The sequence below is a fragment of the Pristiophorus japonicus genome, chromosome 2 (genome assembly GCF_044704955.1).
Source record: "Pristiophorus japonicus isolate sPriJap1 chromosome 2, sPriJap1.hap1, whole genome shotgun sequence".
Taxonomy (NCBI): Eukaryota; Metazoa; Chordata; class Chondrichthyes; family Pristiophoridae; genus Pristiophorus; species Pristiophorus japonicus.
This window is the reverse complement of record NC_091978.1, coordinates 232,877,428-232,890,427: the sequence shown is the minus strand read 5'-3', so window position 1 is coordinate 232,890,427 and position 13,000 is coordinate 232,877,428. Positions and strand designations below refer to the sequence as shown.

General features: G+C 45.5%; 1 protein-coding gene across 3 annotated transcripts in view; it reads left to right on the top strand.

The window, feature by feature from the left end:
- tmem175 (transmembrane protein 175) overlaps positions 1–12,309 on the top strand; it is a 70,969-nt gene extending 58,660 nt beyond the window's left edge. For all 3 annotated transcript variants that reach the window (XM_070871064.1, XM_070871065.1, XM_070871066.1), the window contains one exon: positions 10,612–12,309. In XM_070871064.1, coding sequence (XP_070727165.1) covers positions 10,612–11,308 — 697 coding nt within the window. In that variant the 3' untranslated portion in view covers positions 11,309–12,309. The remainder of the gene's footprint in view (positions 1–10,611) is intronic.
- The last annotated feature ends 691 nt before the right edge of the window (positions 12,310–13,000 follow it).

Below are 13,000 nucleotides of genomic sequence, written 5' to 3'. Positions count from 1 at the left end.
ATTCCTAACCTCACCAATATTGGCTTAATTAGAACTAACAAAGAGAATACAGTTTTCTGTTTGTTAACATCTTTAATGATTTACTCATGCAGCATTCTGATCTGTTCCGTCAAATTTGAAAAGTGAGTAATTTAGTCATTTTTAGATCTGGAATTAACTTAATAAGTGGTAAGATTTTTAACTACCTTCACAGAAATAAACAATACAGACAATTTTTCTTTGGTCAAGGGTCATGGCAGATTACACATCATTGGCAGTGTGTTTATAGTAGAGCTTAGGGGAAGGCTCAGAGGACAGAGGACATAAGAAGTGCATGACTTGCAAGCGGTACTACCTCAGGCAGCCAGTCTATCTGGATATGGGTAGAGTAACAGTGTTAACGAGACACGGCTGACCAAGGAGGCTGTGTGTCCAACCTGGTCCATGAAGACAAGGAGGGACAGTCAACTATTGACAAAGCACATCACAGGGTCCTTCTAACCATGAGCAAGGGACATGTTGGGAATCAGCCACCTTGTTTACACAATTTTTGGACAACCAATGATTTCCTTTCTGCATAATGGAAGATCGTTAGACTGCTTAAAAAGTCTGATCCCACATGTAAAGGAGAGGAACAAAGCTCAAGTCTAGAAAGAAGGAAGTGAAGGGTAAACTTCATTGAGGTACATAAAATATTAAATGGTGTAGACAAAGTAAACCGAAAATATATATATATTTTTTTTTAATTCATTCATGCGATGTGGCTGTCACTGGCAAGGCCAGCATTTATTCCCCATCCCTAATTGCCTTTGAGAAGGTGATGATGAGCCGCTGCCTTGAACCGCTGAAGTCCGAGTGGTGAAGGTACTCCCACAGTGCTGTTAGGGAGGGAATTCCAGAATATTGACCCAGCAACGATGAAGGAACAGCAATATACTTCCAAGTCAGGATGGTGTGTGACTTGGAGGAGAACATGGAGGTGGAACTGTTCTCAAGTGCTTGCTGCTCTTGTCCTTCTAGGTGGTAGAGGTCATGGGTTTAGGAGGTGCTGCCGAAGAAGCCTTGGCGAGTTGCTGCAGTGCATCTTGTAGATGGTATACACTGCAGCCACGGTACGTCAGTGATGGAGGGATTGAATGTTTAAGGTGGTGGATGGGGTGCCAATCAAGCGGGCTGATATGTCTTGGATGGTGTCGAGCCTAAGTGTTTTTGGAGCTGCACTCATCCAGGCAAATGGAGAGTATTCTATCACACTCCTGACTTGTACCTTGTAGATGGTGGAAAGGCTTTGGGCCACAGAATACCCAGCCACAGAATACCTGCTCTTGTTGCCACAGTAATTATGTGGCTGATCCAGTTAAGTTTCTGGGCAATGGTGACACCCCCCTCAGGATGTTGATGGGGGTTTTGGTGATGGTATTGCCGTTGAATGTCATGGGGCGGTGATGATTGACCTCCAACAACCACAGCCATCCTCCTTTGTGTTGGGTATGACTCCAGCCAGTGGAGAGTTTTCCTCCTGATTCCCATTAACTTCAGTTTTACTAGAGCTCCTTGATGTCAAGGGCAGTCACTCTCGCCTCACCTGGAATTCAGTTCTTTTGTCCATGTTTAAGGCTGTATAAGGTCCGGAGCCGAGTGGTTCTGGCGCAACCCAAACGGGGCATCGGTGAGCAGGTTATTGGTGAGTAAGTGCTGCTTGATCGCACTGTTGACGACACCTTCCATCACTTTGCTGATGCTTGAGAGTAGACTGTGGGGTGGTAATTGGCCAGATTGGATATGTTCTGCTTTTTGTGGACAGGACATACCTGGGCAGTTTTCCACATTGTCGAATAGATACCAGTATTGTAGCTGTGCTGGAACAGCTTGGCTAGAGGCGCGGCTAGTTCTGGAGCACAAGTCTTCAGCACAACAGCCGGAATGTTGCCAGGGCCCGTAACCTTTGCTGTATCCAGTGCGCTCAGCTGTTTTTTGATATCACATGGAGTGAATCGAATTGACTGAAGACTGGCTTCTGTGATGGTGGGGACCTCAGGAGGAGGCCAATATGGATCATCCATTTGGCACTTCTGGCTGAAGATGGTTGCAAATCCTTCAGCCTTGTCCTTTGCACTCACGTGCTGGGCTCCATCATCATTGAGGATGGGGATATTCATGGAGCCTCTTGCTCCCGTTAGTTGTTTAATTGTCCACCACCATTCACGACTGGATGTGGCAGGACTGCAGAGCTTCAATCTGATCCGTTAGTTGTGGGATCGCATAGCCTTGTCTATAGCATGCTGCTTCTGCTTTTTAGCATGCATGTTGTCCTGTGTTGCAGCTTCCCCAGGGTTGGCGCCTCATTTTTAGTAATGCCTGGTGTTCCTCCTGGCATGCTCTTCTATACTCTTCTTTAAATCAGGGCCGGATCCTTGGCTTGATGGTAATGGTAGAATGAGGGATATGCCGGGCCATAAGGTTACTAATTGTAATGGAATACAATTCTGCTGCTGCTAATGGCCCACAGCGCCTCATGGATGCCCAGTTTTGAGCTGCGAGATCTGTTCTGAATCTATCCAATTTAGAATGGTGGTAGTGCCACACAACACGATAGATGGTGCCCTCGGTGTGAAGACGGGACTTCGTCTCCACAATAACTGTGCGGTGGTCGCTGCTACCACTGCTGTCATGGACAGATGCATTTGCGACAGGTAGATTGGTGAGGACAAGATCAAGTAGGTTTTTTCCCTGTGACCGTTCTCTCACCACCTGCTGCAGACCCAGTCTTGCAGCTCTGTCGTTCAGAACTCGAGCAGCTCGGTCAGTAAAGGTGCTACCATGCCACGTTGGTGATAGACATTGAAGACCCCCACCCAGAGTACATTCTGTGTCCTTGTTACACTCTGTGCTTCTTCCAAGTGGTGTTCAACATCGAGGAGTATGGATTCATCAGCTGAGGGAGGATGGTAGGTGGTAATCAGCGGGAGGTTTCCTTGTCCATGCTTGACTTAAAAACATGAGACTTCAAGGGGTCTGGGGTCAATGTTGAGGACTCACAAGACCACTGCCTCCAGACTCTCTACCACTGTGCCTCCACCCCTAGTGGGTCTGTCCTGCCGGTAGGACAGGACACATCCAGGGATGGTGATGGAGGAGTCTGTGCATTGGCTGAAAGGTAGGATTCTGTGAGTATGACTATGTCAGGCTGTTGCTTGACTAGTCTGTGGGACAGCTCTCCCAATTTTGGCACAAGTCCCCAGATGTTGGTGAGAAGGATTTTGCAGCTTCGACTGGGCTTTACTTTAAAGTAACCAGGACAGTAGAACCAAAAAAAACATGAATTTAAATTAGTGAATAGTAAATTTAAAACTTGGAGTGTTAAAATGTCTGGAATAATCTGCCACACTGGATGCTGCAGGCAAAAAACATGAGACAAGATCAAAATAGAGGCAGATGCTGTAATGGAAGAGGGATGAGCTTTGTTTGACTATATATCCTTTTCTGACTTTCTGCTATTCGAACTAAATTTTATTGAGTTACGGAATGGTTTTGCTCTATGCTTTGCTGGTGATCTTACTTCATGTGCATCTGTGTTTATTTGAAGGAGTAGCATCACTGGGTGATTACATAAACAACTGGAGCTGATGGGATACAGATGACCTATACCCTATATCTGCGATTAATCATGAGGCACCTGCGTCAGTGCAGGAAGTTTCCTTTACTAGAGTTGCTGTGGGCTTATTGTTTTCAGAAGTGGTGCCTGCAGTTACTTCAACAGGGCTATGTGACGACACAGAACTGTGCAGACATGAGTTTCAACTAACTTTTCCTGTGCTACTTCACACATGCCATTAATGGAGGGCATCTTTTAATAAAGCTGATTAATATGGTTTTTAGAACCTCTTTAGCCCCTCTCAATGGCTGGAAAAAGGATGTATGGTGGTGAGTAATCTGCAAAAGAGGGCAGAGCAATAAAAAAAAATTGAATGCTAAAATTGAAAGCCATAATCAATTTTATTTTACTCGTTCTCGAGATACTGGCATCACTGGCAAGTTTGGCATTTATTGCCCAGTTCCTAGTTGCCAATTGGAAGCTGGTGGTCGGTCATTTCCTTGACCTGCTGCAGTCTGTGTGGTGAAGGTACTCCCACAATGCGATTAGATTTGGAGTTCCAGGATTTTTGACCCAGTGATAATGGAGGAATGGCAATACATGTCCAAGTTGGGATGGTGTTCCCATGCACCTGCTGCCCTTGTCATTCTAGGTGGTGAAGGTCACGGATTTGGGAGGTATGCCAAAGAAGCGTTGGTGATTTGCTACAGTGCATTCTGTAGATAGTATAGACTGCAGCCAGGAGATACTGGTGGTAGAGGTAGTGCATGTTTAAATTAGTGGATGGAGTGCTGATCAAGCAGTGGATGGTGATGAGCTTCTTGCGTATTGCTGCAGCTGCACCCATTCAGGCAAGTGGAGAGTATTCCATCATACACCTTGTAGGTGATTGAGAGGCTTTGAGGGGTCAGAATACCCAGCCTCTGCCCTGCTGTAGTAGCTGGTCCAGTTGAATTTCTGGTCAGTAGTCATCCACAGGATTGTGGAGGGGGCAGGGGGGGATTCAGTGATGGTAATGCCATTGAATGTCAAGGGAAAGTGTTTGGGGGGGGGGGGGGTTCTCTTGTTGGAGATGACCTGTTGCAGCCAAGTGATCTGTCCTGTTTTTTATACTTATTCTTTGGCCAGACTGGGCAAGGACAGCTGGTTTCCTCCGGGAGGGGACTGTTTCAGCCACCACGGCTGCAATGAGAGCCATGCCGCCACCTGCAACATCATAGAGCAAATAATTGGGCTGCTGAAGCAGCAATTCCGAAGCTCTGGAGGCAACCTTCAATACTCCCCTCAACAGGTCTCTCTATTCATTGTGGTGTGCTGCATGCTGCACAACTTGGCCATCATGAGGATCGCAGGAGGACGAGGGGGAGGAGGAGGAACAGGAACAGGTGCCTGATGAAGCCCTGAATGTCCAGCAGCACGACGAGGACCAGCAGCAGCCACGGAGGAGGCAGCGTGCCAATGTTTAGCGGCGCCAGGACTATTCAGCGGCGGCTCATAAGGGAGCGTTTTGCTTAAATGGAGGTAGCTGAGGGATGCAGCTAATAATGACCGCACGTTGTGGCACGATAATGCCACATCTCTGTCACAACTGAACAGTCATACACCAGAGGCTGAAGGAGATGGTTCAATGTAACATTTTATTTGGCAAACATGCCTCAAACAACCTCAAAACCCCCACACCCTCCAATAAAAGAAAATGGAGCACTGCCCCTTCAAAAAACACAACAGATGCTGAAACTTCCCAACATATGTGCATAGGTCCCATGGGGCACATTTACTCAGTGGGTCTTCCGCTGGCATTTCCCACACCTTTGCCTCACCCCCCCTCCCTCGCCTACTGCTCCTCCTCAATGGGTCCTCAGCGCCTGCAGCAAGGCCATTTAAGGGCTGCTGTGTGTCTGAGGGCGACAGGACAGATGGCTTAGCATGACGTCCTGAACCAGCTCTGGGCCTGGAAGGCCTGGCTGTTGACAGCACCGCCCGATAATGGGCAGCACCAGTCTTGGATGGCTGGGGTGCAGACCGCGGCAGATGCAAAGGCCGAAAGGCAGTGGTGGGAGCTGGAATTAGGTTCCATCTCGTCTGGCTGCCACTCCCCCGGGGCAGAGCCTCAGCATTCGGAGTAATCTGGTGGAGTGCAGACTATTGGCCTGCTTCGGCACGGTAGCTCCCCGTTGGACTGCTGGGGACCCAGACACAATGGCAGCAGTCAGTGCTTGCGTGGGATCAATTTGAGCCTGCATCAGAGCACACAGCGCATTGATGCCACCACACACTGACGACATGGCAGAATGCAGGTGTAGCATGGTCTCGGCCTGCCGTTCAATGGCCACTGCCACATCAGCCGTGGCCCATGCCATAATGTCTGGGACCCCATGATCACTTGTGGTGTCCATCATCTGTTGGTATCTACCAAGGATGGGCTCGATGTGCTCCTGAGACGCAAATGCAAAGGTTGAGGCGGCCTCTACCACACTCAAAGCCAGTGCATCCACGCTCTGCGGGATCCTCACCAATGCACCCATTAACTCGCGGTGCATTTGCATTGACTCCTTGGACATAGCCTCCAAGTCAAACTCCTCATCTGCCTGTCTGTGAGCAGGACTCATGGGCCTACCTACCCTCCGGAGTGCAGGCCTCCGAGCTTCCACTCATGCTGGGCATTGCTGCAGGCCGCTGGGGCCAGGAGCCTCAGCTTCATTCAATCCCGGGAAGATGGCCTCTTCCACCGAGGTTGTCCTGCCATTCGCTCGCAATGAAGACGTGTCGCGTTGTGCCTGCACACTGCTCTCCACCTCCTCCTCATCTTCCCAGTCATGTGAAGATGTCTGCTCACGGACAGGCTGCCGCTGTTCTGGCTCATCATCTGTAAGCACAAAGCAACAGAAGTGCAGATATCAGCTGGGGAAGGGGCAGGAAGGCAAGACGGAGGGGGTCTTTGTTATTTTGGTTGCAACATGCCTCAAGGCTAAGGGGACTCGCACAAAATGCCCATCTCATTCACGTACTGTCATTGTCCCGCCCTCCACCACCACAACTGCAGACTTCAGCACCCATGAAGGCGGATGCTCGCTCCTCCACCTCGGTGAGGTCCTGGAGGTATAGCTCACCTCCACCCCTACGTCGTAGCCTCACATATTGTGCGGGAGTTTGACAGCAATGACAAAAGCAAAAAGTAGTTCGTGCCTGTGTAGGTGCTGGTGTGCCACATGTGTCTGCAGCAGGATACTCGCGAGTTACATGACGAAATGTGCATATCTGCATTTCATCCTGCGTGGCATCGCACAGTGTGTGAATGGTGGGTCTAGGGCACAAGAAACTACCAGTAAGTATGAAGCATAGGCCTGTGACCACATATGAAGAGTTGAAAGGTGCTGCTAGGTGGGCTCAGGCTGAGTAAGGAGCTAGAAGGTGAGAGACGCTTGGATGGACAGTGCTTGTCTGGTGAGGCGATAGAGAGGTCTTACAGCTGGCTTCAGCAAGGAGAAGCATCATCTGGTAGACATAGAGAAGGTACTGCAAAGTCTTCACATTATGAGACAGTGAGGTTCACGTGAAGGTATTGGTAGGTGAATGAAAAGGGTACTCATCCTGACTACCCTAGTAAGGTCTTTGAATTTATTGTGACATTACATCGCTGTTGTGGCCATCGGGCTGCAACGTTGCTGTGCCACCTCCCTCCACAGCCTTGTCAAAACCCTAGGCGGTGGCCTTCGTCCCCCTGCAGGCTGGAGAACATTCCAATGACTCTCCACTGTCTCCAGCAAGGAATGAGGGTGGTGGGCGAGAAGCGGGGAGATAGCTGGCGTCCTCCTTGCTCCTCCATTTTTGCACTCTGAAGACACTGGGGAGCTGGAGCTGCTCATGCGCTAACTTACCTTGCGCCATTAAAACTCGGATTTTCCACGATCTGAATCAGAGTTTGGCGCATGAGCAATGGCTCCGCAAAATTTAACACCGGAACTTTCGTTAGTGCCCACCCCCCACCCCCAAAGTCAAATGTGTAACAGCTGATTTTGTGCCACCTTCAGCTCTTCGCCCAATTCCGACAAATTTCTCGGCAGGGGGCACAGACTTTTTCAAGGCGATTAAAATTACCGCTCCATCTGGGTTACCGTCACAACTGAGGCGTGACCTAATTTCTCCCCCAAGCTACTTTAATTCGGGGTCAGGAGGAGTATTTTTCAAGAGTTATAACTCATGGGGAAAAAGAAATTATCCAATTTAAAAAGTCACTATCTTTGAGAAAGTATTTGGCTAACTCATTTTAGAGAGAGAGAAGAGCTATCAATCATTTTTATCACAATGGCATTGCACACAAATCATGGAATGATCATTTTCAACGCAAGATATCTTCGTCGTGAAATTGGGATCGGTAGCTCTCGTTTGGTCTCTGGATGCTGTTTGGGTTCCAAAATGGCACCCGATGCACACGTGCTCACGCTTGTGGGGCGAATCGCACCAGGCGCCATATTGGTGAGGGCGTTAGTACATCCACCGGAGGTATGCAGAGCAGGCAGATCATGACATCAATCAGCGAGCAATGCTGATTTGACGCCAGCGATGCTATTTTGGAGCTCCAGCCAATGCCCTTAAGCTCGCACAGCTCCTGTTTCCTCTGCTTGTGTGCCACCTTATCCTGCAAGAGGGAGGATACTTTATCGGTGAGTGTTGTGCAATCTGTTTGGCTGATATGGCTGTCATGGTTGAATAGCTGGCAGTGTGTACAAGCTGTGAGATGTGGGTGTGAGGCTTACAGCAGTACTAAGGGTCCGAAATTGATGGCCTTACCGCCGACATTCCTCCTCAAGTTGCACCCAGTGCCAGTTTCGATTTGGGCTGGAGCGGGCGGGAGGGTAGAACCGCCCGCTGACGTCAGCAGACGGTCGAGTGACATAAGTGGATTCCCGCCTGCCTAGATGCCAGATTGGTGCGGGCGGGAGTCGGCACCAGAACGGGGGTGGACCGCTGCAAGGAGGCTGGTCTGTCCCCGACTGTAGGTATGAAGAGCTGAAAAAAAATGTTAGTAAACAATTTTACATTTTTTTTTACAGCGACTTACCTTGATAGGATCCCCTGAAGGTCTTCCGATGTTTTAAAAAACATTTTTTATGCTTTTTATTTGCAGCTCTTCGACTCTCCGTGGGCCCGACTCCATCCTTGGCGGCACTTGGACGGCAAGCGCCTTTGCCGCCGAGAATGAGAGCTGCCGCCCAGATTGACAACGTAAATCCCTCTTTTGCCGCTGGCCGCCCTTTCAAGGACCTTTTTGCCGAAAAGCATGCCCCGAGTACCGTTGGGTATCTCCGAGGTCCTTGGGCGGCCCTTGCCCTTCACCAATTTAGGCCCCTAAGTATGTGACGGTGAGGTGAAGCATATGAATGTTAGATATGAAGCCTGATTGATAGACATTGTTGGTAGGTGAGTGATTGAAGGGTGGGGGCTGGTGATTTGAGCAGTGGCTGAGGCTACTGGTGCAGTTAGTAGGATATGGCATTTGAAGATGCATTCACTGACCTTGACCACTTGTGTGAGGTCATTGAATTTCTTGCGACACTGCATCCAGGCCCTCGGGGCTTGACTTCTTGTATAGGCCTCCACGGCTATCTGCTCCCACTGCCCTTTGATCATGTGTCTGGAGGGCCTCCTCCCTCCCTGCGGATACAGGACATCTCTTCGCTTTTCCACCTCCTTCACCAAGCCCTCCAGTGCAGCGTCCGAAGATCTTGGAGCCTACTCCCTCCCCTGTTGTGCCATTCCTCATTCTTTCCCAGGTCAGAATCTTTTTAACCATGACTCCCAACACCTGCTCCAGTCACAATGCACCTCCCTTTTAAGAGATGCAGGCTAGCTTTATCTGGTGCTATCCTCTAATGATATTGGCCTGCTGTTGATGCATCCAGCCAATGAACAATGTGGTTAGCCCTCGCTGGACACAGAGATCATTTAAATGCTGCCTACATTTTAATCAACGGGCAAAGGCTAATCGTGCATCGCAATCCCTGCACCCATTTTCGGGGTTATCCAATTTAGTCCCCATTGTGTTTGTAAAATAAGCAATAACATTTCAAACTTTTTCATTTAAAAACAAGGAAAATTGCTTTAATATGAGTGCAATGTTAATAGTTTTATGTTTAAACATTGTAATGTTTTTTTATAATCACTTTATATGCATCTTCGTTCAAAAAACTATCTGGTAAAATAAAGCCTTAAAACGCACCGAGATAGATAATACTTAGATACTCTTATTAATTTATTTGAGTAAAGAAAATCTTTATAATTTGTTATTGTGGCAGTCATATATTAATCAAGTCTTCCTTGCTCTTGGAATACTTTCAGTATTCCACAGTTGACTTTGCATGTGTCCCATTACAAGTATCTTTTTGACTGTAATAAATTTTTTGAGAAAATATAGTTAAATTATGCAGGTGGACAACTCTTTAAAAATTACATTGTCTTGAGCACCCATGTGATTTATTCTCCACCCTCTTTATATTCCAACTTCTCCAACTCTGCTAACCATATCATGTCATGCATTGCTTCTCACTCATCTCTTCTCTTTACAGAGCTACATTTGCTCCCTAATTCTCAATCCATTAAATTTAAAACCCTCGTCATCTACAAATTCCTCCATGACCTCTGCACTCTCCTTTAACCCTATATCCTCTCCCGAATACTCTATTCCTTTAACTCCAGCCTTCTGTGTTTTCCCCCTCCTCCGTTGGTGGTAGGGCTTTTGGCTGCCTCAGCTTTCTCTCCTTAAGCTCACTCCCTAAATTCCTCTACCTTGCCACTTCTCACTCCACCTTTAAAAACCATCTCAAAACCTATTTTGTTGACCAAGCCGTCTGGTAACCTTTCTAATCTGTCACTTCCTGGCTCAGCATCATTTTACTTTAGTTATGTTTATTTGTGAGACGCTTGGGATGTTGTTGTAAATGCAAGATGTAAATGCCAATGGTTGTATAAAATTAGTCATGAAGTGAATCAATGCTTTATTGTGTTATTATAACTTTAGTGGCATATTCTTGTTACAGTGAGGACAATGTCCCTGAACCTAAAGAAGTTAAAGAGAAGTTCCATGGCAAACTTATTGAAGCACTTAGTGAGTACGGTCCAGAATTTCTGGCTTATTTTGGTTCATTTGTGACTGTTGGCCTTCTCTGGTTTGTTCACCACTCACTCTTCCTCTACATCACTAAGCCAACAAGATTGATGGGCCTCCTGAACACATTCTCACTGGCTTTCATTGGTGGACTTCCATTGGCCTTTCGGCTCACCCACGAATTTGCTGCCAAGTCGCGTAATGAACTTGAGGCCATTCAAATCAGTTGTGTTATAATTTTTCTTGCAAGTCTCTTTCAATTTGCAATATGGACTGCAGCACTTTACAACGAAAAGGAAACCCTGCATCGCCATATTCGGTACGGGGGCAAAGAACATGCATTTATGTTTGCCAAGCTTTCACTTTACCCTTCTGTGGCCTTTGTTACGTTCTGTCTGACATATGTTTTAAGTAAGTTTAGCACAGAAATTTTTCATTTGATGCAAATTATTGTTCCTTTTGCATTTGTTCTTTTACGAATCATTGTCCGAATTGCTCTGGCTATTCTGACATGGTTATTCGGACGATTAAAACCAAGGACATCAATATTAAAAGAGGAAGAAGAATCTGTCATCTCTGTAAGTGAGGCTATTGTTGTCGAGCATCCAGATTCAGAACACATCATTTAATACGTTCATATACATGCATCTTTGAAGTCTGTTTGTACTCATTAGCCCCATTTTCATTCTTACTATTTTTATGTGGCATCTTAACACATCAAAGCCCATCAAAAGTAATTTTTGGAGAGAAATAAAGTATGTTATTGTATAATCCTGTTATTTGCCAACACTGTCCAAAAAGGAGATAGTGGAAAGTGACTTTTCTTGGTTATCAAAGTAACAATACATATTTTATTCCTAATTTTTTGTCTTAATGTTTGACATATTTCTATTTGGTGTTTTTAAAGGTTGAATAATTTTGCAATGTTGTAATTTCAGTTTTACTGTTAAGTTATACTGTAACTGTTCAGTATAATTTTCAAAAGTGATTTCTACGTTATGTAAAGTTTCAATTTTACCTCTTTGCTTTACTTTTAAAAAAAAAATTATCAAGAAGTTTTTTTAAAGTTTTTTTTCTAAAAAAAAATGTGCACATTATCTCTTAACCCAGAGTGTCATTGTGTACAAGTCAGTTACTCGGGAGTTTAGTTGTCTTGCCGATTGTTACGTGTTTTTAAGTACTAAACACTCTTGAAAGGAAAGCCCTGTTTACCCTGATACAAATAATTATTCCTGAGCAAACTAATCATCTGAAACAGTATATCTGTATACCACAGATTGGTTCTTCATTCCACATGCCTGACCTCGGTGTCTGTTACAATTTAAGTGTTGTTTATTATTGCTTAAATTATATATTATTGCAGCTGTAAAACTAAGTATCTGAAAAGGCATGGAAATAAATTGCAGGATGAACAATGCATTCAATAGCATTCTTTGAGTAAACTGGGAAAAAGTATTGCACTATAGAATGAAATTATGTAAAATGCTATAACCTTTAGCTTAAAAGCCTTGAAATGAAGCTGTTGTTAAAATGGCATCTCATTCTTTGTACATGTTGAACTTTTAAAATGTTTGTCTGCTGATAGTGATCATTCTGAAAGCTGTTAAAATTTAAACCTACAATATACTATTGATAATGTACAGTTGTGACATTTTTAAATAAATTCAATTTGTATTATAGTGTTGTTTTCTTTTCCTTCAAAAGGAAATGCATGAAAAGTTTTTCTTATTTAGATTGTCAGTCGTGAAAGGGAAGAATTTTATACTGTTTAAGAGCTAACATATTTTGCAACAATCAAACTGACCACGTGTTCTGAATACTCAAAACAAATGTATCGACTCCAAAATTTATGTCATGGTTTTTCCACTTCCATTATTATTCACCTTAGGTGCAAGTTGTACCTATGTAGAGATGGACAATGAGGATGAATGATCTATTTCATTCTTTGGTGGTGTTCAATCTTCCTTCTAATCTTCAAATCTTTCTCTGCCAGCTTGGAATGTATCACAGGCTGCGGAGATCATGTGGTTTGTATAGCCACTTTGAGGATATAAAACTTTTTAAATAGACACCGTCCTTTTTATTTATTATTCATTCACGGGATGTGGGCATTGCTGGCAAGGCCAGCATTTATTGCCCATCCCTAATTGCCCTCGAGATGTTGGTGGTGAGTCTCCTTCTTGAACCACTGTTTGGTGAAGGTGCTCCCACAGTGCTGTTAGATAATGAATTTCAGGATTTTGACCCAGCGACAATAAAGCAACAGGGATATATTTTCCAAGTCAGGATGGTGTGTGACTTGGAGGGAAATGTGGAGATGT